Consider the following 27,165-nt stretch of genomic DNA (forward strand, 5'->3'; position numbering starts at 1 on the left):
TTATGTTTGTTCTGCATGCGTTTAGATTTGACGTGACGATACAAATTGGCTGTGATGTGTCACGCGGTAGCGTTGGTGAACAAGCGATAATATTGTCTCTATTCAACGTCGGTTGAAAACTTACTTTACAACATAGAACTGGTACTTATTTCAAAGATCACCTTTTTGTAGCCGAGTGAATTTTACATTGAAGGCATTTTGTGGTAATCATCCTATTGCAATCCGTGTGATTGAGCACGTGTGGTGAAATCGTGTTCTCAAACATCGTGTGTTTTTTATTACTGTGGTAATTTAATGGGGATGATGAAAAAACGTCCTTGATAATTATTATTATGCATACCGCAGCAATGGTGTCATTAATTATGGATTTCAAAATAAGGATTGTGTGGCTCAAGATTAGGCTGAGGCGTTCAGTACCCACACGGTAAGTGTTGTGTTGTTGTTTATGGCTTTGGAGAGTGATTAATGTTCAGTAGGTAATGAATGAAGGTGCCATCCAGCCCGGATGCATAGTGCACGATCTAAGCTCTCAAATTAACGCTTGGCTAAAAGTGTTGTAACTATTTGTTTGGTTGTACATAGATTCTGTTGTTGTAATCCTGCATTTAAATGAAAATATAACGTGATTACGTTTTTTTAATGTAATTGCTTATGCTTAAGATGTGTATACTCCCAATAGTTAATTAATTCCGAACAAAAAAAATTAGACGTTACAAAAATATGGATTCGTCTGTCAATTCATGACAAATTTATGAAAAATATTTTCTTTCATATTTAAATTACAGTGACCCGAACAGACCTCATTGTAATCATGTCACTGTTGATAATTAATATTGTATTGAATATTCTCAAAAGTTTGGAATTTTCACCTCGCAATCATATTTTCCAATGTTGCGTGGCATTTCATACATATTTAAAGTTTGTATTTGCATGCATTTTAAAATGAAACAAATATTTAAACTGCCGTTATATTTCTGGTCTCAGGAAAAATACAGCATTGAATAATGCACAGATAAATCTCATACCTTTAACCCCTCAATCTACCACTACCCTCCTATCTCTACCCGAGTGCTATTTTCCCACTGATCTCCCCATTGCCTTAAGTGCTATATATTGCACTTGTATTGTTGAGTGACCCGCAGAACGTGGCGAGTATATAAGTAAATATTAAAGACTTAAAAAGCGTTTTACCCGTGGCACACGACAGGAAGGGGAGGAGCGTCAAGGATATAATGTATGGAAAAATAAATACAAAAAAGCACTGGGAAAATGCAGGCATGCTGGGACAGAAGCCCCCAAGATAAAAAGAGGTCACGGGCTCAAGATATGCAACCGCGAGAGAGAAGGAGCCCTGGGCAGGAAGAGGAGGAGGGGAAGGAATGAATGGGCCAAGATGTCAGGGATGAGAGGGGAGGGAAGCGAGGGGGAGAAGAGAGAAGGAAGGAGCGAGCTGAAGTGAGCTGCACGGAGGATCGGCGTCTGTTTTCACAGTGGGCGTGGAGAGGGGGGGGGGGGCACACAGAAGTCACGTGATTTATGGGAGCCTTGAGCTGATTTAGATATACGATGTAGATGTATGCACGTATTACGTATGTTCATATTGTGTAACAGTCTCATGACAATAGTTGTTTTGAAAAGCCACAATCCTTACGTACTACGGCAATTCTGTAAATGTTAAGCGTGCATGTGCCATTTGTCGGTAAGGTCTATAATTGCATATATAGACAGTTGATAAATCGAGCACACACTAAATAAATAAATAAGCAGAACAAAAACGGAGGAAGTTGTGGCTTGTAATTATATTAATAAATGTAGGTGACTGTTAAAGCTAAACATGCTGTCATGTATGTGCTTATTTCAGCATGAAGTGGTAACCACATTTGGCTGACGGAAAGGTGCGAATATAAACTGCTCGCTTTTAACACTCCGTTCTAGACACGAAGGGACAAACTCCATCAGCTCTCGTGATTGCATTTGCAGTGCTCACGAGTGACAAACAACCTAGCAGCTGCATCAAAAACAATCACAAATGTCAATGTGGTCAGTGAGGGACTGGGAGGGGGGATGGTGGGGTAAGCCAAACTATAAATGAAATGACGTGGTCCACAAAGCTTCCAGGGCCCACAATGCAATTGCCTCAGTTTGGCCGACCGTCTCCAGAAGAATACTGCTTGACAAAACTGTCCGATAGTTTTTTTGTGTGTGTCAAATCTTTGTTATTAATAACGTCGAATTTACTTTTGTAAGACGCCAAGCGCCTCGGAGAAGTCACCGCTGTGTTCGAACCTCCTCGCCAACCACTCGACGTTGACGAACACAGCGTCTTTCATGGAGATTCTAGGCTGCACGTAGAACATGTGGACTATCGTAGGCAATTGCGACACTTCTCGTATCGGCAAACGTGCACGTCAGGAAAGCCAGTGTCTTGGAAATGTAATGGATTTTCTTTTACCGTTAAAAAAAAAAAATTTGTAAGCAGTGTGAATTGTAAGCTCTGGTAAAATGTTTGCGTGAAAACGAAATGTTAGCCACATTATACAAAAGACTTAAATAATCATCATCATTATTATGGAAAATTGACGATTCTACATACCATACATCCTGTCTATGACAAAAGTTTAAAGTAAAGGCCAGTTAATTTATCGTGTAAACTACTGGATTCTACGGTCAAGACCAAGAGATCATGACGGTGATCACCACTGATCCCATTGCTGCTTCGCTCGTGGAATTTTTGGATTGAAAAAAAAACCCCAGTGTCAATCTGGGTTAAAATGTGCAAAAACAAACTTGAAGCATTACCCACAGCATAATCGCGTAACAACAATCACCCCCGAGTAGAACACTGCAAGGAAGTGCAGCGTACCAGGTGTACCATTGCCCTGCTCCACACAGGGGCAGCTGCCAATAGGGGGCTCTGCGCTCTGTCACGTGTATCGTCACGTGACCGAGCGCACGACAGATATCAATACAAGTTCGTTCATCGTTCACGGACGCCGACACTGGATCGGTGTCGCAGCAAGTTGCTCGTCCACCGTCTGGTTTTAGTGCCTGCTCTTGGTGGCCGACAACTGGGTTACCGATCTTAAATGTGGAGCTTTCGTGACTGCAGGAATTACTCTTTGGTTCTTTCGGTAAAGTCACGTATAAAGATAAAATAATAAATTAAATAATAGCATTATTATTTTATCTTTATACGCGACTTTACCGAAAGAACCAAAGAGTAACTGGGTTACCCTTCACGATCCTTGTCCGAGTGAGGATCCCCTCTCCCTCCATGATGCACGGGTGTCACCGGTCACAGCCCTTCTTATTCTTCTTACTGATTACGTCTGCAGAATTTCTCTGCCGTGTTCTACTCTGTACTTCTAAGGTGCTTACCCTATCCTGCCGTCAAACTGCGAGCGATCCCTTCCCCACGCGTCTGTATTCAAGGGCTAGACTCGTCTCACTGGTATTAAAGTCCAACTTCATGATCCGTATAATAATAGACATTATGCCTGCCTCAAACGCCTGTCTTTTAACATACAATTTGATATTTCTACTTTTCCATTAAAAAGAGATCCGCTTTGCTAACACGCGCCCGCCTCTTGAGCCCTTCACAACTCGATAGATTGTCTCTCTGCTGGACATCTGTGAAAACAAGAGCGTCATGGCTCTTTGGATTTCTCCAGGATAAATATTCAGATTTTGATGTAATGTAAGTGTGGAGTCAAATATCCCGTGTGCGATGTTCTCAGCGGTGTTAATTGGGGTATTATCACTGTCTGCATCTCCATTATGAGTATAGTACACAATGCCAGCTTTACATTCAGGTCTGGCTGCAGACTATATATGAATGAATACATTACTCCGTCATACACTTATTATATTTTTAAAAATGTATTTAACATTAACCTAAATTTATATGAACCTACTGCGTAGGTTGTGTAGTAGAGCTCTCCGATGTGATGCCAGAGAATGTACCACGTGGTGTTCGACATTTCTCCTTGGGTATGCTGGGAGCTTCCTCAACTCAACTTCTGATGAAGCTCCCTGGACATGCAGCGAAACGTCGGACATCACGCCGAACCACGTGCGATACAACGCAGTGTATGACCACAGCGGTCACTTGACATGCTGTGTAGGGGTTAGGGTGAGTCGCTTAAGGCTACGGAGCGTCTGGGATCCTTTTGGGTCTGCTCAGCGCAAGGACAGCACAGCGACCGCCGAGGGTCCACTCTGCTCGTCCTCGTCTTCAAACGCCTTCCCCAATAGACCTCTAGCCAATTGTTTTCTCATATGTCTTGTCTGAATGCATCTCACTTCTGTCATCTCGGCTTCGTCTGAATACAAATCTGATAATGTCCCTCCTGGCTCGCCTTTTCTCTCCTGCCATTGATGCTCTGCTCCATCACGGATGCACTGTGGGTCTTATCTAAATACATCTATCGCCACATTATCTAATTTAGTATTTTCTCTCTCATCTCAGTACGCTGCTTTATACTGGAGTGCACCATTATTATCTCATTCGTGCCTCTTTTCTAAATCTCTCTGCTAGCGATGATTGCGATTCACCTTCCACCTCTAGTGACTGCATCTCTGCATCTCTGCATCCCCTGCCTTCTGCCTTACCTGGGAGAAATTCTCTCTCATCTGTCTTATGCCCCCACTGCATGTTTTTTCCCAACATTGATTGCCTCTATCACTGTCTCGTTTCTATTGCACTGCATAACATATGAAGGAATGCTTACTTTCAGCCTCGGCTCTGCCTTCGGGAGGATATTTAGTAAGGATTTCGGTATTCAGTCAGAGAGAACAAAGCTGCACTGATCAGCGTGGTGAAGTATGGTCAAAACAAACCCCAAGACTGGCATGCTATTGGGGAGGCCTTCAGTGAATTGACAAAGGGTTTTACTCCACTAAAATACTTAATTTCGATAAGTGTAGTATTTTAATACAGTTGTTAAATTACAAATGTATTGAGTATTAATAGCGTTTTTTTAAATACCGTCCAATATTAAGTAAATGTTCTCCTTAAGCTGGGGATTGAACTTGTTTCCTTCACAAGTGAGGCCATCTGGTGTTGAAACTATTCCACTAAACAGTTCGCAAATATATATTTTCACATCTGTTTCACAGTTCAATTCCAATTTCGCTATTGGCATTGGCACGGGGCAACGTATCCAATTTAAACTCTCAGAGTCCAGGTCATTACCCCTTGTGGAAAAAAACAACAGCCCAAAGAAGGAGAATATCACGTACAGCAAAACTACAAATCCTTCACGTTAACTCTCCTATCCCCACTAGGTGGCCCTGAACATTTTCACGCACCCTGCCACAGTGTAATATTCACAAACAATACGTTTCATCCTCAGGAGGTGACATTTTTCCAAATTAAGTGACCCTAGAATTAAAAATCTGGTTTGTATGTGTGTGTGGGCTGTAATTGGTGACCAAACTGAGACCATAAACTCACTGCTTTTGAGATTTGAACCCCATAATCTGAGTGGTGGCAGCTTGCTCAGACCCGTCATTCACTTGGCCCCTCTGATATGAAATATTTTAACCTTTTATTCGATGTATGGGTTTACTGCTTTATTTGTATGCACAAAGCACTTTTTTATGCATAGCGAAGGAGTTAAAGTAATTTCCATCCAGCACTGTCTCCCAGATACAGTATACCATTTCTTGTTGCCTAAGTAAAAAATCATTTTAGCGATTGAGAAGAAATACAATTTTCAACAACATTAAGTTCTGTAAGTAAAAAAAAAATCTATGCATTTTTAAACGTACTGTTCGGTTTTATTTTCTGAATAGACATGTTTGTGGAATATGTTATTATGCAGTAAATTAAATTAAAACCTCTATTGGCTGAGCAGAAGCAGTTCAGGAAAATTCTCCCATTAAAAAACACACCATGTTTGCAACAACACAAAAATCATCCCTAATTCAATCTTTTATGCGACGTATGCCTCGACTATTATAATTCCAGAACTTGCATTTTTCAGCGGTGATTTAATTCCGCTAACAAAGAAAAAACAACCCTGTAGATTAATTTCATGATATAAACCCTTTTCTCCTTCTCTTCAGGGGCCTTTCCTGCAAGTTTTGTATGCTTTAACCTTAAGTTTAACCGGCTGTTATTTTTTTTGTTTCTCCTGATGGGAGTTGTGCCGTAATGCACAAGTGTGGGGCTGCAGCAATTTGCCCTCTCATGCCGTGCTATTTTAAAATGCCTCTGGCCACAAACTGTGCCCCTGAAAGTTGGGTGTATTTTTGGAGTCAGCCTGATATAAAAAGAAATCAATGTATTGAACAGTATTTATTCTAGAAGGCGGGAGACTGGTTATTCCATCTTCCTGTCTCGACAATAGTGCGGTGCTCTGTGTGTTCCGATGTCCAGCCACCCGTGAAAGAGATAGTTGCGTGCTTTCCACCAAAATACCATAATCGAACGCAGCTTTTGAGCCACCTGGTCCATCACGATGTTTGAAGCTACATTTGACCAGAGGGCAATGATATTTACGAAAGCGCTGCCATTTTTTTTGTTCGTTCAAATTTTTTTATTCTTTTTGGAGATTTGTTAAATGAGTTTCCAGAATATGTAGTCACTCCGCGTGTGCTAATATACAAGACTTCTAAAGTTGCTGGTGTTATCTCTAAATCCCTCGGGGGGGTGGGGGCGGTCTACTTTTCGTGTTCACCAACATCTCACCTCTATTAAACTCTGATCACTCTACATGCGCAAACTTTTCGAATGACATCGTACTTTCTTGCACAAACCAATTTCTCTCTAACCCTTTTCTTTTTTTCAGTATCTTTATAAATATGCATGCATTTTATTCTTAAAATTGATTTCACAAATGTGTGCACACGAAAATGGGTGTTGATTTTCTCCCTTTTGTCTCTTCGCCATTATCTAATCTTAATAATGAATGGAGTGGCAATTAATTTAGCAAATCAGCCTAACCTGCTGTGTGCACTGTCTTCATGCAGAGATTACCTTGAGAACAATACATCAATATAACAACATCTGCGAGCCTATTTAAAATCAGCCAATTGGTATGCGTTGCATTGGATTCTCTATCAAAACACTTTCTTTCTTTAACACAAGTCTTTTATTCCACTCATTTGTATGGAACTGTCATAATTTGTGCAATGCAGTATTGGGCACCACAAATCTTTGCAGATATAAGACTGCGAGATTCATAACTCAGAGCTAGTATGGGAGTGTCATGCAAAATGGATTGATGACCTACTTTCCCAATCCAACTTTTTTCCATATTGGCCTCGGCGAGAAGATTTTCGCACTGAGTGCAGTGGTTTTTAAATGTACGAATCATCCGTTTCTTGACAATGACTTACTTTACCTCCCTATATGATTGATGCTGCAATATGCTGTTTCAAGTCTTTACTCCCATTCTTTCATTTTAGCATCATACGCCTTCATATGTAGGCTTTGATGGCCACTTACGGTTCACAATTACAGGAGTTTCTTTTGGGTTAGATCGTCATGTAGACGTAATGTCCATTTTAAAATGGACATATATTTTGAAATATATTATTGTTATAACCCTCCACCTCCCGACAGCAAAATCAAGTAAAATTGTCAATTCGTCAGAAAATATTTAAATTGCTTTTGTTTTTAACACGTAGGCTTTCGCGACCAATATCATCCATAATAGAGGTTTTTTTGGGGGGTCAGATCACGTAAATATATAAATGTGCTGTACGAGTGACGAATTGGCATGTTCTGTTTTCGTGACAACCCTTACTAGTTGGCCGTGTCGAGTGGTGGAGGATTAACGACACATTTATATATTTACGCGATCTAACCCAAAAAAAAACCTCATGGATTATTTGTTTTTGTTTTCAAAAGGATCGACATGTAGAAAAGCAAAGGCCGGTAAGGGCTGAACTTTTGCTAACACCCGTTGTGATGATGATGATGATGCCAGTTGTAATCTCCAGGGAGGCAGAGTTGTCGAAACGTTGCCTGCTAAATACCTTGGCTTGTCGATGCGCATTGCCCAACAAAGAAACGAGCGTTTCAGAACGGCATCTCGAGTCAAATGCGGTACGCTCCTGTGGCGCTCGCGGGATATCGAGCGGGAAGCGCTGGCAGGATGTGGCGGCAATGGCTCCTCGATCTCGAGTATATGTCCTCTCATCCAACATTTTAAGGTGACTGGTCAAATCTATTGCATTTATAGTGAGACTTCGGAGTGCATATAACAACATATATAGGACGTACACAATTTGGGCACGATGTGGCTAGAGGCTACACATCATACCACGGGTTTATTATAACAAACAAAAAGTTTTGCAATCTGGATTTCCTGCATGGATTCCTGGCTGGCTGCGTGTTCCTGGCAGTTACGTCACCGCTCGCCCCTCTGTGGTGCTGTCACCCACAAAGACAAAGATCCCCCGTATAGCCTTAACAGACTGTAGGGGCAAGTGCTGTTAGCGAGCACCTATGAAGGCCAGCACGGCACACGAGGGGGTGGGTGGCCAACACCACGCCCGGCCGCCTTTGTCTCCCCAGTGGCGATGTTTACACATCGCACCAGGTACTCATTTGAGGCTGAGTCGACCTAGGGGAGGCCCAATACCGGTTCAGATAATCGTCACTGGGTGTTGGCCGTGAGCGGGAATCGAACCCGGGTCGCCAGGTTCGTAGCGCAGCGCGCTAACCTCTGCACTACCGCTCCCCACCCACCCACCCACAACCCGAGCTGTGTATCGTGGACAAATGCAATAGAGGGGGAGAGAGGGAGGAGGAGGTGGGGGAGGAAGATCGAAAAGGGAGGCAGAGGCGGAGAGGGGCGGGGAGGAGAGCGTGAAAGAGCGTGAAAGAGCGTGAAACGGAGAAAGAGCAAAACAGAAAGAGGGGAGCGAGGGAATATGGGAGGGAGGATTTGGGAGAGACAAGAGAGATTGAGTAGGGAGAGGAGGGGGGGGGGTAAGGAGAGCGAGGGTGTGAGGCGAGAGAGAAACCGGGAGAGAGATTGGGGGAAGGGGGAAGTGGGTGAGATACAGCTGAGGGAGGGAGAGGTACAATAGAGGACAGGAATACAGGAATAGAGAAAGGGGCTGTCCATAAATGACGTCACGCACCTAGGGGGGGGGGGGTCAGACATTTGTGACGATGTGTGACGAGGGGGGGGGGGGGGTTGAGAAATGTGACGTCACATAAAAATGCGCAACTTTAAATAAATATGGACAACACGTTCTACTTAATTAAATATACTTTTTAGTAAATGTTTTCTTCCAGCAACATCAGAGTGCAGCGGCACATTTAATACGCACTACAATGACAATAGTTTAAAGCGATTTGAAGCATGTTTCATTTTTGTTAGGGGGGGGGCAGAGCTTTGTGACGTCATATTTGAGGGAAATGCAGAGGCTCTATATAATATTACAAAGTTTTGCTGGCTGGGAGGGAGGGACAGACGGTCACGTCAACAGAATGCCTGAGGTGCTCGTTACAAGACATTCAAGTACAATGTGCTTTGTGTGAAGCGAAGATATTACATTTGTTGTCTGTATTAAGGTGCGTTTGATATAAATAATGTACTATATATATACCTGCTAAATAATTGCACGGTATGGTGTTGTAAATGTTTCGTGTTCATGTTAGAAATCTAAGAGCCTTTTCATATCCCAACTTCAACGTTGATTTTTTTTTTCTTTCAATGGATGAATGCGACCACGCAACACCGATTTCGCGAGAGCAAATTATTTTGTCGTTAAAACTTTCGCGGGTTCCCATCGCTTTGGCGCGGGGCACAATTACCGTCGTGGCAAAAAAAAAAAAATCCCGAACAAACAAAAAAATCAAGGATTAGGCCTTGACCCCGCGCAGACTTTTTTTTAAACAAAAAATCAACTGAAAGGTAAACGGGGCAAAATAAAAAAAAACAGTGGGGGCACCTGAGGCTGAACAAAAGACCTTAATCACCGCTGCCCTCATCCGCGTATAAATGAGTTCACAGGTGGGAGGATACACAGCGAGCGTTCATCATGTCGAAAACAGTGCGGGTTCATTCACATCCCTGGGGGATAGTGGTTTGACCTCTGTTGTTGTCGACTCGACTCGCTGCGGCTCTGCGAGTGCGTGGCAGCTAAATGCTTTGCGTCCGTGCGCACTGACGTGACGAGGTTGAATGATCTGGCAAGGGGGGGATATAATACTTCTTGCGTCTCTTTAGTCGACGTGGACAGCACTGGATTGATGCAATGCTTTTGTGGGTCGTGGCGAGGCGGGCGGTGTTTGTCTCAACTTGGAGGGCAAAACTGACCTAGGATGTCCTTGCATGTTTTTTTTTTTCAACCAAAAATAGATGTGCCTCGCGCTTTGCAAACACGCATGCAATGTTCAAAAAGTTGCTTCCGAGTCACATATGCACGCCCTAACAAAACGCGAAACTTAGCGCTCCTAATTTTTTCTTGATCATCCGTTTTACTTTCTGCACGTCTTCCTCGCGAGTCATCGGCGAAATGATTATAAACCTTTAAACTGCAAGCCGCTTTAAGACAATTGCAATCGCGGAAATTCCTCGTGCTTTCTTCCAGTGCTTGATTTAAAATCCAACGATGCTTGCCTAATGTTTGTGCAAAACTGCCTATTTTTAATTTTTCAATCTTTTTGTGTCGCCCCCATTCCTATTGTGATGTATTTCTAGGTTTCTCCCCCGGGCACAACACCACCAAATGTGGTCTTAAAAAGTGTCTTCTGAAACTCATTTCCTGCAAAGGCTCAAGCCAGCCGGCTGAACCATTAGAAAGCAAGTCCTGTTTTGCGTTTATTTGCTGTTAGAACGTTTTCTTTATTACGTTTTTTGGCTTTAATTCAAAATGTGTACATTTCATTTTTGTTTAATTAGACACACCTAACATGCTTCACCACACTGGTCAGCGTGGGTTGGTGAAGACACCAGGTTAAGCAGGGATTTGGAACCAGATAAATTCCACCATATGATTCAGTGTCGGCAAATTCGTTGGCTTGATGTATGGCACACGCACGTGGCTTTGACAGAAATACCTAGGGGAGGCAAATGCCCATACAAATGTGTAGCAGCGCTATATCGCTTTTATTCTAATTCATGCAATTCAATATATTTGAACCCATGATAAAAGGAATATATTTATATTATCTTTTGTATAGTCTTTACATTTGTGGGGGGGGGGGAGGTGGGGGTTTGGGGTGGGTTAAGTATTTGTTTCGGTATAACCCAAATTGTATTTATGTGCTGTGGGTGGAGTGGTCGGGGATAGCACATTGTACAATGAACCAAGTGACCCCAGTTCAATTCCCAGCCATGGCTGATATCAATGATGAGTGGTATATAAACCGGCCATTCACCAGCCCACACTGACCTGTGCGGTGAAATATGAGGGCCTTCATCTCGCGTGATCCCAGAAGGTCTCGTGGTTACGATTCGGCCCTCCTAGTTCGTTTCCCGCTCGGGGGGCAAAAACACTTTTTTTGCCACGGTGGTGGCGCACGCCACCTGTAATCCAGCGCTGTGGAGACAGCGAGGGTCAGTGGATCACACACAGATGTTGTGAAAGTTTCTTCCCTTGGGCGTCGAGGAGCCAGCTATTATACCCTGGCTCGCCAGGACAAGGCGGTACAGTAAACGTGAACTGCACCTGTCCCATCTGTATGGGATAGAGTGTTGGGTGTCCTCGTGCTCCGGTTTCCTCCCACATGTAAACACTCACTAATTGGCTGATAACACCTTCATATATAGAGGACCACAGAGCTTGGGGGGGGTGTATTGGCGCTGGCTCACCACGTGGCTGCCTTCCTTGCTTATCTGTGGTTCCTCACGCCTCCTGAGTCGTTCTCTTCGAGAGCGAGCAAAAACTGTGCGAGATATTACCAGTTGAAATTATTATTATTATTCCCATAGGGCTGTAACATAATAATTGTCATTCAATGTGTGCTACGTATAAGCAGCAAGGCGAAAGCTGAGCTCAACTTGCTTGCACAGCTCACCACTCCACCAGACACTCTTTGTATCCCTGTCATCCATCAATACAGTTTAATCTGTTGCACATGACAAGCTATTTGTTTGAAGATTCGGACCTATCATCGGACCAAAAAACAATGATTAGCTTTTCCGAACAGCGGCACGAGTATAGGGGTATTTCTGCTTTACACAAGAGTACCAATTTTTGAAACAGTAATTCTTTTACACGGTCTGTCTTCTCTATTTTGAAATTAAAGTCTGAATTTAATTACTTTTTCCAGCAGGAACCACCAAGCTGAAAATGGAAACGTTCTGATAAGTCTCAGGTTTTTTAAAATCAATGCTACAGTTTGAATAAAATCTGACTGGGATCTACTTAGAATGTGTGGGGGCAGGGTGTGTGGGGTGTGTGTCTGCTATGAGTGCGAGAGACAGGGTGGTGGGGGTCAGGTACTGGGGCCACCTGATTAAAGTTGGCCCAACCTGTGATGAAATGTTGCTTGGGAGATCGCTTTGCTACCTAGTGTACTTGGACGGTTAACCTGGCCTTGGCAATTAGAAAGTGAGCGGCTCACATTTGAGTCACCTCTTCAATGGATCTAAAATGGGTTGAATTTCACAACATACGTGAAATAACAAAACTTTAAAAAAGCATGATTAAAAGTATGCCTAAAACCCACGCGGTATTATGCACTATTTTTATTGCGTTGATCCCAAGGATTTGATGAAATGAAATATTATATGATTACGCTAGATTTTTCTGAAAGACCAGACATTAAACTTTAATTCAGAGATAATTTAAAATTCAAATGTCTTCTCTCGTGACAGAGCATTGTTCGTGTGTTTGTGCTGCAATGGCACAATATGTGTTATTGATCAGGACAGCATAGCCCATTTCTATCCTGGTGGAAGCGAAATGACTCAATTATTACATGAACAGAAACAGCACCATTGGCACTGCTATGGATATTATATTCTTGGTTCTTTCGGTATAGTCATGTAGAAAGGAAATAATAAAATAAATATAAAGCAATATTTTTTTATATAATATAATAATAATAAACATTTTTATTGTTTTATATTTATATTATTTTATTATTTTCCTTCTACATGACTTTACTTAAAGAACCAATAATATGAATCCCTGCAGTCACGAAAGCTTTAAATCAAAATGTAACTGCTATGGATGTCATCCCCATACAAGGTTCACCCTGCGTGCTTGCCCTTCTAGTTATCTATTTATTCCTGGTAGTATTATTATTACTGCCAGCATAATTTTTTTAGGCATCATAACGAGATAGTAAATGTAACCATTATTGGACCTGCATTGCTTTGTATGTGTTGATTGCGCAATACGATAGCCTCTCTCTGTGTAGCTGCATTGACGCTTTAACGTTAAAATCTTTCGACTACATCTCACACCGGTATATTTAATAACACGGCTGCACGCTTAGCCGGTCATTCACTGCTTGACGAAAAACCCAGTGACGTTGTTTTTAAACGACTTAAGAATCCGTTCGGTTGTTGATTTCTCCAAAACGATAACTGTTTCATTCCCTTGCGAATTTTAAAACCCAGAGGTAATTTCCAAGCTTATTCCTCTTACGGTTCTGTTTAAATAATAAAACACACTGCCATTCATTTCTCCCCACAATCGCATTTATCCACTTTTCGCAAATAACCTTTTTGATCGGACTGTAAGACATCACAGCACAGGGCCTCCACTTATGCGGAAAGGTATTTGGCCGTGCATTTGCAATGAGAGGACGCTGCCGCGGTGTGTGATGGTGAGCGCAACTGGACTTTGCAATCCAGAGGCCGCCAGTCCAAGTCGATCTCCCGACGCGGCTGTTTAAAACGACGATGCACATTTCTTCAATTTCAAGTTTTCTTTTTTTGTAACCGGTTGGGAAATCAAGAGACCAGGATAGTCTCATTTTGAAAAGTGACCTTCTGCAATCCACCGCACCCCTGTCCGTCCAACAGTAAACACGGGTGCACCACAATCGATCAATCGTCTGCAGTGGCGTAGCATGTTCGTGCTTCTGCCGGTGATGCCCGACCAGCGTGGTAGAGCCGGCCAAAAGATCTTTCCTGAGTTGCCCTCTGGGTGCTCCCTCCAGCAGGGGGAGAGGCCCTCTGTCGAGGGGTGGAGCGAGCTCCTCCGAAACCGTGCCGCCGACTCCGCGCTTGACGATCCCCTCCCTCGTGCGGTTGGGCTTGCGGTGTAGACAGCGCGGAGGATGAGCTGGAGTTGGCGACGGTGCGCCACCGGCCTGAAGCCCTCGACAAGCTGGAGGCGCAGAGCAAGTTCTCGCGCAAGGAGCTACAGGTGCTGTACCGGAGCTTCAAGAACGTGAGTGTCCCCTCCTGCAATGGATCGCTTGCAACGCTGGTATTGTGCCCGATTTAAACTAAAGCAAGCTATTTTGTATTTAATCAGGTAAGGCCCACTGAGCTGTATGGCTCTTTTTCAGGAGCGACCTGGTCATCACAAATGATAGCTGAACGCAGTGGCTTGTGATCGTGTGGAAATTTACAGCAGCCATATACTCTCAAGCACACGTTGATTCTAAATGGAGAGAGAAAAGCCGAAGTGCCCAGAGAAAAATCCACGCGACCACCATGGGGAGAACGTGCAAACTCCAAATATAAAGCAGGCATGAGGGTCGGGATCGAACCTACGACCTCCTGTATACCGGGCGAGGTAGTTAACATCCCTCCACCGTGAGAATATTTCCATATTCTACGGATTGTGACGCACTTTTTCTCCCTGTATTCTTATAAACTTATAATTCGGTATGTGGCCTTAATTGCCACAAGGGTTACTTCTGCCATCCCGTGTGCGACCAGAATTGTATATGGGGGGGGGGGGGACAAAAAAACCCTCAACACTTTCGTCAATTAAAAGAGAAAATGTTTAATAGGCGATGTTTTGAGAAATGTCTCTCGGTCACAGCATATCATTGTTTTTGTTAATTGTCCTTGTGCTCAATTTGCCAACGCAGCATAACCAAATAGTTTGTATGAATTCGTAACACAGTAATTTCATCGGCACCGGGTGGTGTGAACTGTTTTTATTGCCAGAGACGAAATATCCAACACGAAGCCCACACTTGGAAAATCACACTTGGATTGTAGAGTGGCTGCCAAAACTTACGTGTTAAACTATACGACTCCTGGATTTGTGGTGTACTATTTTTGTGGCCGTTAATGTATAATAATTTTTTTTAACATGTTTTATCTGAAAATAGTGGTCCATAATTCAATCGGGACCTGAACCCAATGTCATTTGGGTCACATTCTAATCTGTGCACGGTCAGTTCAATCATCTTTTGATCCAATTCCGATTTTGCCAGGGCAAAAATTATGGGGATAGATTTCCAATGCTGTACTCTGCTGCCCACCGAAAAGCAAAGGTATAGACACAAATAGAAATTAATTGCTTATGGTATAGGCCAGGGGTCGGCAACCTACGGCTCCGGAGCCGCATGCGGCTCTTTACGGGCTGCTTCTTGACGATGAGTACGTATGTACTCAGATGCATTGCGGCTCTTGAAATACTTAATTTTGTACCGAATTGGAAAGAAATGGCTCTTCTTGTTATTTTGGTTGCCGACCCCTGGTATAGGCAATGGTTTTAGTTATAATTATTCCACATGTATATGATAAACCTTGAATAAAATTATCTAGTCCCACATGTGACCATAAATATGCCCCGAAATGCACTGCCTATAAAAAAAAATTTTGCAACGAAGACATTTTATAGCCCTCAGATCAATGCAGCGGCAGCAGCTGTGGGGACAAAGATGTCATGTTGAGGTCAGATGGTACCTGTGTTGTTAAGGTTGCTTGGAAACCCCCTTGTGTCGAAATTGGACGTGACAGCATAGCCATTTTTCTGCAACTCAATGCAGAAACCCAGTTGACCATAAATTGACTGCAATCTGCACACCGTTTTGACATGGAGGGTGAACATTTCTATGATTTCACACTGAGTTGCCATGGCTAGACTTGAGTTATTTTATTGTTTATTGGCTGCGTCAACGGACAAAACTGAAATACTTATTCAGCCACTGGGGGGATGCCACAAAGGTGACTTCGAGATAAGGATTGGAGAGAGACACAGTGGTTGTGAACCATAGCCAGGAGGAATGTGTTCGTATCCAAAAACCAATCAGACATGGGTCAGTGCCCCGAAAACGCTCGTAGTCACACACTGTGAGTAACTTAGGATCTCCTTCATTGTGGACAACAATATTGAACGTGATCCGCGAAAGCTAATATAATATAAAGATTTCAAGGGCATTTTCTGACATTTTAAATACTTCGTGATAAAATATACAGTAGTCCCGTTAACAGCGCTATCGTTTAGCGATTTTTCGGTGAATGTTTCGCCTGACAAAGGACCCCCCCCTTCCCCCATGGTTTCGACTAAGGTTAACATTTTGTTTTACGTAATGCCCGCGGGCGCCAATTTCAGCCAATCAGAGCGCTCGTAAGCGGGGCTGAGCCATTCCCTCAGCCAATCAGCGACATCCATTTATGAGCGTTTAGACCTCGACTGGCTTTGTTTACATGATGGCGTGTTCTGTATTGGCAGTGGAAAAACAGCTCTCTTGCAGAATCAGTGATTTTTATTGGTTTTTCAACTCATAACGGATTTCGATTAACAGTTATTTCGTTTCTCAGTAGTTTTCGTAGAGTGGATTAAGAACGCTGACTGAGGCACTACTATATATATGTATCTTGATAAAAACGTTACAATTGAAAATAATTGCTATTTTGCATATTTTGTGTTCAGATATTTATGGTCCAAGATGTATCCCCTGTCATTCTTGCAATAGATGACAATTATTTGGACACTGCTTAGAGGTGGCTGAAAGCTGCCACTGTGTCAAAAACGCGACTGGAAATTTACCAAGAATTGGCAAGATAAAATTCGTAAAACTGCTTAACCTTGGTTCTGCTTGTTGTGAAGTGACACTGCAAAGTGATGTCTGACATTTACAGCTGGCCATAGAAACATTTTTTATACTGTTATGTGCATTTTTGTTTTGCCCAGCATACTAATTCCCTTACCATGTCAAGAAGAACTTACACCATTTTGTATCCACAGACCATAATCTATTTATATAGTACCTTGTATTACAGTACAGTATATCAGATTCCCACTAAACTTCATGCTATGAAGTCGTTTTGCAGTTTTTAGTGGTGTTAGACGCCAAGAGTTGCTATGACGGCACCGAATTTGACCGATAAATATAATTACAGAGATTAATTGAGGGGACTTTTGGTAGTGTAGTACAAAGAGCGCATCGCAGAACCCATGTCAACACTTCCTTACAAACGAGTGTTACATCGACTCTTATTTGCTCTGAAGAAGAGCCACATCTTGTGCGTATATACTGCTGTACAAACAGTGTATATATTGTATGATTGCCTTATTAATTATGAACAAAGTGAAGGGGTTTTTTTCATGTTATATAGAGAAAATGTTTTTGTGTTTATATTTGGCGAGGCAGAATGGAAGTGCTGCTTATATTTGTTTTCATGATGCTTTGCAGAAACCCATGCTGAGTTTGCGTACATTATTGATTTTTTTGGCGCTGAATCAGACCCTACAGATTTTACTTAGGGTACTCTTGCCAATAGCATCTGGCGCAGAAAGTCAAAAGCAGTCCAGAGTTTGCTCGCTCAAACATTTGCTGCTTGATCATATTGGTCAGGAATGCCAATAGGCTGACAGACGAAAACACATTTTGTTTACACGTGGAGAGACAGAATGGAGGTCTGCTCATATTTTGTTTGTGTCACAAGTGAGAGAGCTGGACAACTCGTGGGAGAAAAAAGAATGACCAACAAAAACAACAAACTCGCCAACAAAAAACGTTGCACACCGCAGCCATTCTGATACGAGGTCACGGAACCCTGACCGACCGAACAGGAAATGGTTTGAATTTTGAGATAAGGTGTTCAGATCCGCCAACAGTACAATATTTGAATAACCGCGTGTTCGTGACGCACGTAGAGCCACCGGGATCATGCCACGCAGAAGGTGTACCACGACTCTAGTGTAACCCGTGTTCACTTGAGATAAAGGCATGGGACGATGAATGCCCCTGCAGCACGTTTTGTCTCAAGGCGTGGTCACTGCAGCCTAATCCCCAAAAGCCCATCATGCCTAGCAGTCAGCAGAAAACAGCACGACAGCATGTGTAATAGATAAGAGTTTAATTTATAGATGCATGTATGCTGAACTTCTTTCACACTGTACATAGCCAACCGTGTTAATCGGAGGTGCGGGGGATGGACAGCAAACTAAACACAAAAAAGCAGATCTAAAGAAATGAGTTTTCAATCTAGATTTAAAAAGTGCATAGCTCCAGTGGCTTCCTAATATTGGAAGGAAGAGCATTCCAGACGGCTGCAGAAGTGCATCTATATTAAGTTGAGCAAGGTTGTGAAGACTTGGGAAATGAGACGATTGGAATGAGTTCCAAAGTTGAACGGTATGTGGGACGAAGCAGAATGAGAAATGTGTTGGCCTTTCAGTGTGGTGGCTGAACACTGTGGATCAACGTGAGTGGAGGCGTTGGAGTTCATGGGAACAGTAATGAACTGTGAGACTTAGTGCAGTCCCCGTTGTGAAAGTCATAATCTTGGCATAGCTATGCCGTGTCCTGGTCTCTAATTTGCCATTGCTAATCTGTGTGTTTACACATGTGTGCGCGTACACATCAATGAGGTGTTACGATGTTACGTACATGTGTGTGCATTCATGCACGACTGTGTTTGGTTTGTAAAGTGTACAAAAAGTTTTAGCAATAAAAAAGGAGTGCTTTATAATTAATGTGACTTAATGTGGGAAATGGCCACTTTTTCGTTTGCAAATGCATTGCAAGTATATTGCTTTAACTCTGTTCGTGTGTATTTGCTGTCAGATTCGAAATTTTTGGGTTCGTACATTTACGAGGAAATGCAATTCACAATGGGAGAGGAAAAATGCACGATGGTCATCGTTTTGCCCACAAATACCTCATCGGAACTCTTGTAACTTACATGGGTCCTTTGTGCCTAAACGTTAGGAGTGAATGGGCCATCTCAATGTGTTTGGTCTCTCAAAACGACCCAGCCCCGTTGCTTCATCCCAACATACATACGTTTCACAGATTAAGTAAATCAACGATTGAAAATAATGCTACCACCTAAAAAAATTGCCTGCTTTATAAATATCTCCCATTCATCCCTTGTGTACATCTCATCCAAATAAAACATTCCTTCTTTAGTGCGATGTTTAATACATAATTCCTGTAGACTGATCATGATCTCCTTTACCAAACTGCTCAGACAACCTCTGGTCAGCATTTGTGATAGCCCCCAAATTGTCCACCTCAAGGTTACACCAAACGTGTTAGGAGCTGGCCCCCTTAACCTTGACACCATTAAATCTTGACTTAAAGCTTTCGTGACTGCAGGAATTCATATTCTATGGGTCTTTCGGTGAAGTGACATAGATAGGTTCCAAAAAATAACAATAATGGCAATAAATAACCATCTACGTGACTTTACCGAAAGACCCAAAGAACTTGACACCATTCCCATTAACCAAACATGCGTCCGTTCATGCCCCTTGAAACACGTGGAGGCTATCTCTGCAAATGCAAATAAATGACGAGAGCAGAAGATACAGGGTCTAGTAGAGGGCGCGGGTGGCTTCTGGTATTACCCGCTGAGCTGAGCAATATTGCAGCAAGTTAGGTGCTGTGAATGCCACCCATTATGCCCTCAAAGTATATCTATTTTTCTCTCTCCCTGCAATCCGACCGCGTGCCATGTCAGATAATGCCCTCTCTCCTCGCCCCATGTATTTATCAAGAATTTAATGGGATTCATTGTTGCCCTCCGTTCGACTCCCGTCCCTCACCCTGTCTGCGCCGACCCCGCAGGAGTGCCCCAGCGGGATCGTTAATGAGGATAACTTTAAGGAGATCTACGCGCAGTTCTTCCCACAGGGAGGTGGGTGCGGAGTTTTACTTTTAAACACGCACGTCTCGCGCAGGGGTGCGTGTGATTCGGCGTCTCGGTGTGTCCTATTTTATCCCAGCGGCGGGGGACATGCATGCGGTTTAAATGCGTGTATCGTGATGCATTCACTGGAGCACGTGTGCTCCACGCCTTCTTGTGTACTGTGCGTGTTGCATTCAATCAACGAGGTGTTGAACGTTCTTGCTCTAAATAATTCAGCTGATTGGTTTGTTCGGTTGATATTAAAGGGTGCATGCGTGACTGCCTGAGATAGCTCTTATAGTAAATTACTTTAAAAGGATTTTAATAATAACCATAGCTACTTTAAGCGGACTTGAAATGTTTGAGCATGAAAATGTCTGTCTTTTACATCTGCATTTGTACACGTTACCTTTACATGTAGGCTAATATCCATTCCTTAAACATACTGATACATTAATAGTGCTTGGGTTTTAAAGCATAGACGACCACAATCTATATAATTACTGTAATTATATTGTTCTACCCAAGTAACTGCCTGTTGTATTTTTTTTTGCAGATGCCAGTACATATGCCCACTTTCTTTTCAACGCCTTTGATACGGATCACAACGGCTCCCTGAGCTTCGAGGTAAGCGGTGATGCCGCGTTTTTTTTTATCACGCTCAGAACCACGCCTAACATCCGAGCCCACATTTGTGCTGTGCACCGTCAATAACAAACAAAAAAACTGCTTCCAGCCATTGCCCATTCCACTGCTGGATGCGTGTACGTTGAATTTCTTTCGCACCGTAACGTAGCCAACCGTGCTAATCGGAGGTGCCTCTCCCGCACACGGCCAGTCGTAAGGGTTACCTGAGCACACTTCACCACGCTGGTAACAGTGCGCGTTTGTGGAGAGGGTCGAGGAGAGGGAGGTACAGAGGTGTGGGGGTTGGGGGGGTGCAGGGGCCGAAATGAACTCAGGTCGAGGGTTGGTGGATCAGACAAAGGACAGAGAATAAAAGAATAAAGGACAAAATGTTGCGAGACTCCCTTCCTGAGAACATCAAAGTGTGGACTGATGTCATCTGTCCCTTTTCTGTGGGATGGGATAGAGTGTTTCCCCCTCGCATGCGTGGGTTCTCTCCGGGCGCTCCGGTTTTCCTCCCGCATATATAGACACTCACTAAATGGCTGAAAACATCTTAATATATAGAGGACTGCAGAGCAATTGTTGGCACCGGCTTACCGCTTGGCAGCCTTCCAGCTCATCGCTTGGCAGCCTTCCAGCTCGTCCGTGGTTCCTCAGAAACTGAGATGCAATATGCGTGAACGACGCTGTATAAAATTAATAATTACATTTTTTTTTAATTCGCTGAGTTCAAAGTGCATTGTGATAAACACTCCACCCTCTTAAACATATCCCTTCTTGAACCTGCATTATAAGTAAATTGCACGTTTGCAATCTTGTATTGTGTGCATATATAGTACGGAGTACAGATTGAACGTAATGCTTTTGCGATGATATATACATTGGAGATTATTTAGATTCCTTTGGTGCTATAAATTTCAAAATGATGAGCCACATTTGTGGCCAGGTCGCTTCTGAAAAATAAGTTAATGCCTCAGTGGCCTTTGCCTGGTAGGATGGGGATGGTCTAGTTGTATTTGTTTGTGTTTTGGTGATTTGTTTACCTTTCTTGTACTTTGCGCTACTATCGTGTCTTTGTATTGTTTGTTGTTGTAACGTTCTGACCCCACGCCCCTACTGGACATCTGTGAAAAAGAGCTTTATAGCTCATCGGATTCCTCCAGTATAAATACATTTTCTGATTCTGATACTGTATACTTGTGTGTGTGTGTGCATGTGTCATCACATCATCATTACAACGAGGATGCCCAGGGTAATAGAGAACACAAGCACTGAATTCACTTACTCGGTTGTCATTTAGCTACTTTGAGGCCACACGTACCTCCTGTAACTTGCGCACGGGTGACATGTGACCTGTGTACCCTTGCTGTGTGTCAGCGGGAGGACCCTGGCTCATCCACAACGTGTCGTGTGATTTCACAGCGCAATTTACGTGAAATAAAAAAAATAAACAAATAAAAACGACACATTGAATGTCCTTTTCAAAGTGTAAATGGAACATACTGGAATTCTGGTTTCGCCTAATTATCTGGCAGCTGGGTGCTTAGCTGCAGGCTGCTGGCATTTGCAGTCAAAACTCTACACCGCGTCGTGTTATGATGAATGTTAACATGTAACATGGGAGGTGCTTTTTAAAAATAGGCCTACAATTTGCACTTTATATGACATTGAGTAATATGCATAGAGTAAAAAAACTTGCCATGATCCACGACCATTTAAACTGTTTATCTGACCTGGAATACGTTATGAACAAAGAGCTAAAGTCGTGCTTGATATTAGGAAAATAATTTCCCTTGAAACAACCCAAATAAATTCAGTAACGTGGGTCACATTGTGCATTCGCAAAGTAATAATCATTTTTTTAAATTGCCTTTTATAGAAAGCCTGACTAAGAATCGTTGACAGGCCAATATATATTTATAAATTTTCATTAAAAATATGGAACATGGGGATAAGATGAGGGCAATGATTAGGGTAAATATCTCTGTGTTGAGTTCTTGCAGCAGATTTAGCGATATGGGTGTGAGCCCCGGGTCTCAAATACCACATGGAGATAAGACCTAAGCTGGATCTTTGAGTTTATCTGTGACCTGCAAGTCAAATAATTAAGTAAGCTTTCTAGAGACCACCATGTGGCTGAGATGTAATATGGAGACCCGTCTGCAACTCGCTTAATAAGAAACATAATGGAGTAACTTTTATTTAAAGAGATATCCTGCATTCTTACATGATGCATGAAAAAAATGCAAAGTAATATTTTCTATATGCGAATTTACCGAAAGAACCAAAGAGTATGGATCCTTGCAGTCATGAAAACTTCAAATCTAGATTTATATTTTTTATATTTTTTTTATTGAGTTTGAGAAGAAAATACACAGATTAAGTTTTGGGTCACAAATCCTTATTTACTCCTCAACATATTTTTTATTTGATTATAACAATGACTCATTATGGTCTTCAAATCGCAAATTGTGTGCACGACGCAGGGAGCCATGCTTGTAGGCCTGTAGACCTCGATTTGATTTCGGGCTGTGCACACTTGACCCGTGATAGGAACAACTCGGAAATCAACCAAAACCAGCTCCCGTGTCATTTATAGAAGCCGTTGCAATTAGAGATCGCAGTACACTGGTTCAGTCGTTAATAAAAAGCAAATACAGTACTGTAGAATACAAGTGCCGTGTTGTGACCCACTTACAATACGGCAGTGTATTAATACAAAACACTACCATACAATGATGAAACATGTTTTTATAATAATTTACAGCCCCTTTCCAATCCACTGTTGTCGGTCATTAGTGTGGCACATTAGGAATGGACTACTCTTTGAAATATTTCCTCGTGCAGCAATGGAGTAAAGTGTGGTTTTGTGAAGGTCATGATGTGCTGGTGCAGTACATCAATGCACGTGTGTACACCAGCATGCGATACTGAGTCGGGCCTGTAGGTGGCTGGCGGGGTTATTGAGTGATCTGACATGTACACCAGTCACGTGGTTAATGGCGACTCGGTTTAGGATTGCTGCGTGTGACACACGTGCTGTTGCATTTTACAGATTACCACAATAAATGTGTTTGCCCTCGATTTGGAGCAACTGCCCACGTCCTTCATTTTGAGTGGGAAACATTATAGTGTATAATTATTTTGAAATCAAAGCTACGGGGTGTGTAGGTGGAGAAGTCAACATCTATAATCCTATTATTCTTCTTGGTTCTTTCGGTAAAGTCACGTAGAAGGGAAGTAATAAAATAATAAAAATAAAATAAAATAATTCTCACGACGTTTCGGCTACAATGCAAGCAGCCGTCTTCAGGTGAAGAAGACGGCTGCTTGCGTTGTAGCCGAAACGTCGTGAGAATTATTTTATTTTATTATGTTTTATTTTTATTATTTTATTACTTCCCTTCTACGTGACTTTATCGAAAGAACCAAGAAGATTAATCCCTGCAGTCACGAAAGCTTTAAATCGAAATAAAATCCTATTATTGCTGCTCACCCAGTATTTTACCGTTACCCGAATCACACTGATTAATAGACAAATGCACTATCTTTAAATGCAGCATGAATATTTTTTGTTTTTTTTATGCAGTCATTTATTTTTGTGGAGCGGGGATAATTGGAGCCGTCACAATACTGCCGCACGCTTCGCTTTGTAAACAGGTTGAGGTTTGAGTTTCCTTGGCTTTCTAATTCCTCGAGCGTTGTTGTCCAGGACTTTGTGATGGGCCTGTCCGTGCTGCTGAGAGGCACCATCAATGAGAAGCTCTACTGGGCCTTCAACCTCTACGACATCAACAAGGATGGCTACATCACCAAGGAGGTTCGGAAACACGTTCCCCTTTGTATGTATGTTGAACTTCTTTCGCACTGTACGTAGCCAACCGTGCTAATCGGAGGTGCGGAGGAAGAACATTTTATAGAGTTTCCACGAGCATGCCGTTTGAATGTCGTCACGGTGGCGAGATGTTAACTACCTTGCCTGGTAGACAGGAGGTTGGGGGTTCGATCCCGACACTGACGCCTGTATATATGGAGTTTGTGCGTTCTCCCCGTCGTCCTGGAATCGAACTCAGGATGCCGGGTTTACAGCAAAAAAAATATTGCCGTGGTTTTTCCACCTGATGATGATTTCTTGTGTTGCAATCGAAACGTCGTGATTTATTTTATTTTATACCTACGTGACTTTACCGAAAGCACCAAGGAATATGGATTCCTGCAGTCACGAAAGCTTCAAATCAAGGACGTCAGTGCAGCACAATGCTAGCTCGACCACGACCGCCGCATACTCCCCGGCGCAGGAGGCACCCACGTGAATGTTTACAACGCCGTCACATCGTTCACTGTTCGTTCTTGCTTTATAGGAAATGCTGGACATCATGAGATCCATTTACGACATGATGGGGAAGTACACACATCCTGCTGTGAAAGATGAAGCACCGCTAGAACACGTGGAAAAGTTCTTCCAGGTGAGCGCTTAAAATAATCTCTTCGAGCTATAACATTTAATTCAAATTGTCCCCGTGACGCATCCAAAAATGAATTGACTTGCTACTTTTTTGAGCAAATACTTAGTGAGTGACTCGTAGGCATGATTTCAAAACGTCCATTGCCAACCTTAATCTTATGCCTAACATGTTTATCGTTCACTGCTTGACCATCCTAGTCCACTCCATTACTGCATGTGTGAATTCCTACAGTTCCTCTGGTATTGTTCCTCTAGCCCTCAAGGCAACCATTATTACCATCCCATCCGAAAGAAAGATCCATGAATCCTGACACCCCACACATCCACTGCCATATCTCCAACCTCCCTTTCCTGTCAAATGTCCCGCAAAGCTGCATCACCGCCGATTAGCACGGTTGGCTACGTACGGTGCGAAAGAAGTTCAACGTACACACATCACCCACATCTTCTCCAATCGCCTATTTTTTTTCACAGCTTTACTCTTTCTGGTTTTGTCTCCATTTTTTTTTAAACAGCCCTATTGTGGATAACCAATGATCTTTTTCCGTTTGTTGTTGTAACGTGCTTACTAGTTTTGACTAGACATCTGTGAAAATTGCTTGACAGCTTATCGGATTCCTCCAGTATAAATAAATATTCTGATTCTGAACTGTAGTTCTCTCTCTATCCTCAGTCTTATAGACCTCACTGATGTGTTTAATCCTGTCCAACACTCCATCCACCTCGACGCCCAGGCTAAATGTGCTTCTCTGCCTATCACAATTATTTCCTGATTACTCTGTCATCTCTGCTGTCTTGACTCCATTTCAACTTGGATCATGTCTACTTTCTCCATATAAATATTGCACTTCATTCCTTAACCGATGTCTTCTTAATTGGCACAAGAAATCTCCGCCTGGTCACGACCCAACACCGAGTATTCAGTGTTATGACATGTAACAATAATCTCGCTAAGAATTTCATAACCTTGATGGCACGGATGATCCAGAATTCGCTTTATCGTCTGACATCCGTCAACTCTACAAGGCTCCCTGTGCATAATTTGCCCACATTCGCAATTTCCTTACCCCGTCTGCTGCTATGAACCCTCATTGATGCCTTTGTTACTTCTCGCCCGTCTCCTCCACGGCTTTCTTAAATCCCTCGCCGCAAAACTCCAGATCATCTCAAACGCCACCGCAAGACTGTCTGACTTGCATCAGCAAATGGGCTCACATATCGCGAATGCTCAAATCACTCCAGAGGCTCCAAATTTCATCCAGAAAAGAAGAACATGATCACCCTCACTGATTATAAGATCATAAACAATCTTGCACCAACCTCCCTCCTATCCCTGTCACTGTTTCCCTCTTTGTACACATCCACTCCAGCAACAAAGGCCTCTTAAGTGAAACTTATCGTCAACTTTCAAACTGTGGGAGGCTACTCCTTCTGCTTTGTAGCCTCCTAGGAATGGGATTCTCTCCACCTGTTCATCGATGTGACTGATTATCTCCCCTTCTTCAGGTTCAGGCTTAACATATGTCGTGTTTCCTGTCTTTGACGAGTTGTCTATCTGACTCGTTGTCTCTCCATCAATACCTGCCCCCATGTTTTTACATCTCTACTCCTCTTCACCACATCTTGATCAGGATCATCACCCCTTCCACTAGCGCTGTCTGCCACTATGTGTAGCATCTTAGATATTTTGCTGTATGTTTTTTTTACGTTAATTGTCTTGTGTTTATTTTACCCAAATGATGAATAGCATATGCAATAGGTGTTGATTTTAAATCAACATCAGCTGCGATTTTCTTTCTGCTATCAGATACACTATCTTCTTTTTCAGAAAATGGACAAAAACAAAGATGGAGTTGTTACAATAGATGAGTTCATGGACACTTGTAAAACGGTGAGAGACGTTACCCACGCGTCACATATTTATCACCGCATTTGATTTGTGAGAAATTCCACTGAAACAAAAGTGGAAGAGACTTCAGAATAACGTGTAAAGTTCTCTATTTCAAAAAAAGTCGAGCCAAATGACACATTTTACGATCTTCGCTTTCTACGGTGGGTGGCGGCAGTTTCGATTGCCATCTGTAAATATAAAATGACCAA

At 42.6% G+C, this 27,165-nt stretch overlaps 1 protein-coding gene across 6 annotated transcripts in view; it reads left to right on the forward strand.

The window, feature by feature from the left end:
- KCNIP2 (potassium voltage-gated channel interacting protein 2) overlaps window positions 1-27,165 on the forward strand; it is a 366,907-nt gene that overhangs the window by 333,839 nt on the left and 5,903 nt on the right. For 4 of the 6 annotated variants that reach the window (XM_061552843.1, XM_061552842.1, XM_061552840.1 and 1 more), the window contains exons 2-7: window positions 14,192-14,316; window positions 19,910-19,979; window positions 20,527-20,597; window positions 24,313-24,420; window positions 24,962-25,066; window positions 26,894-26,956. In XM_061552843.1, coding sequence (XP_061408827.1) covers window positions 14,192-14,316; window positions 19,910-19,979; window positions 20,527-20,597; window positions 24,313-24,420; window positions 24,962-25,066; window positions 26,894-26,956 — 542 coding nt within the window. Of the gene's footprint in view, window positions 1-10,667; window positions 10,774-14,191; window positions 14,317-19,909; window positions 19,980-20,526; window positions 20,598-24,312; window positions 24,421-24,961; window positions 25,067-26,893; window positions 26,957-27,165 lie in introns of all 6 variants that reach the window. The other 2 variants (XM_061552837.1, XM_061552839.1) reach the window with 1 other exon arrangement.

This window comes from Lethenteron reissneri, chromosome 17, assembly GCF_015708825.2.
Source record: "Lethenteron reissneri isolate LAM-NWPU_2019-01 chromosome 17, ASM1570882v1, whole genome shotgun sequence".
Lineage (NCBI taxonomy): Eukaryota > Metazoa > Chordata > Hyperoartia > Petromyzontiformes > Petromyzontidae > Lethenteron > Lethenteron reissneri.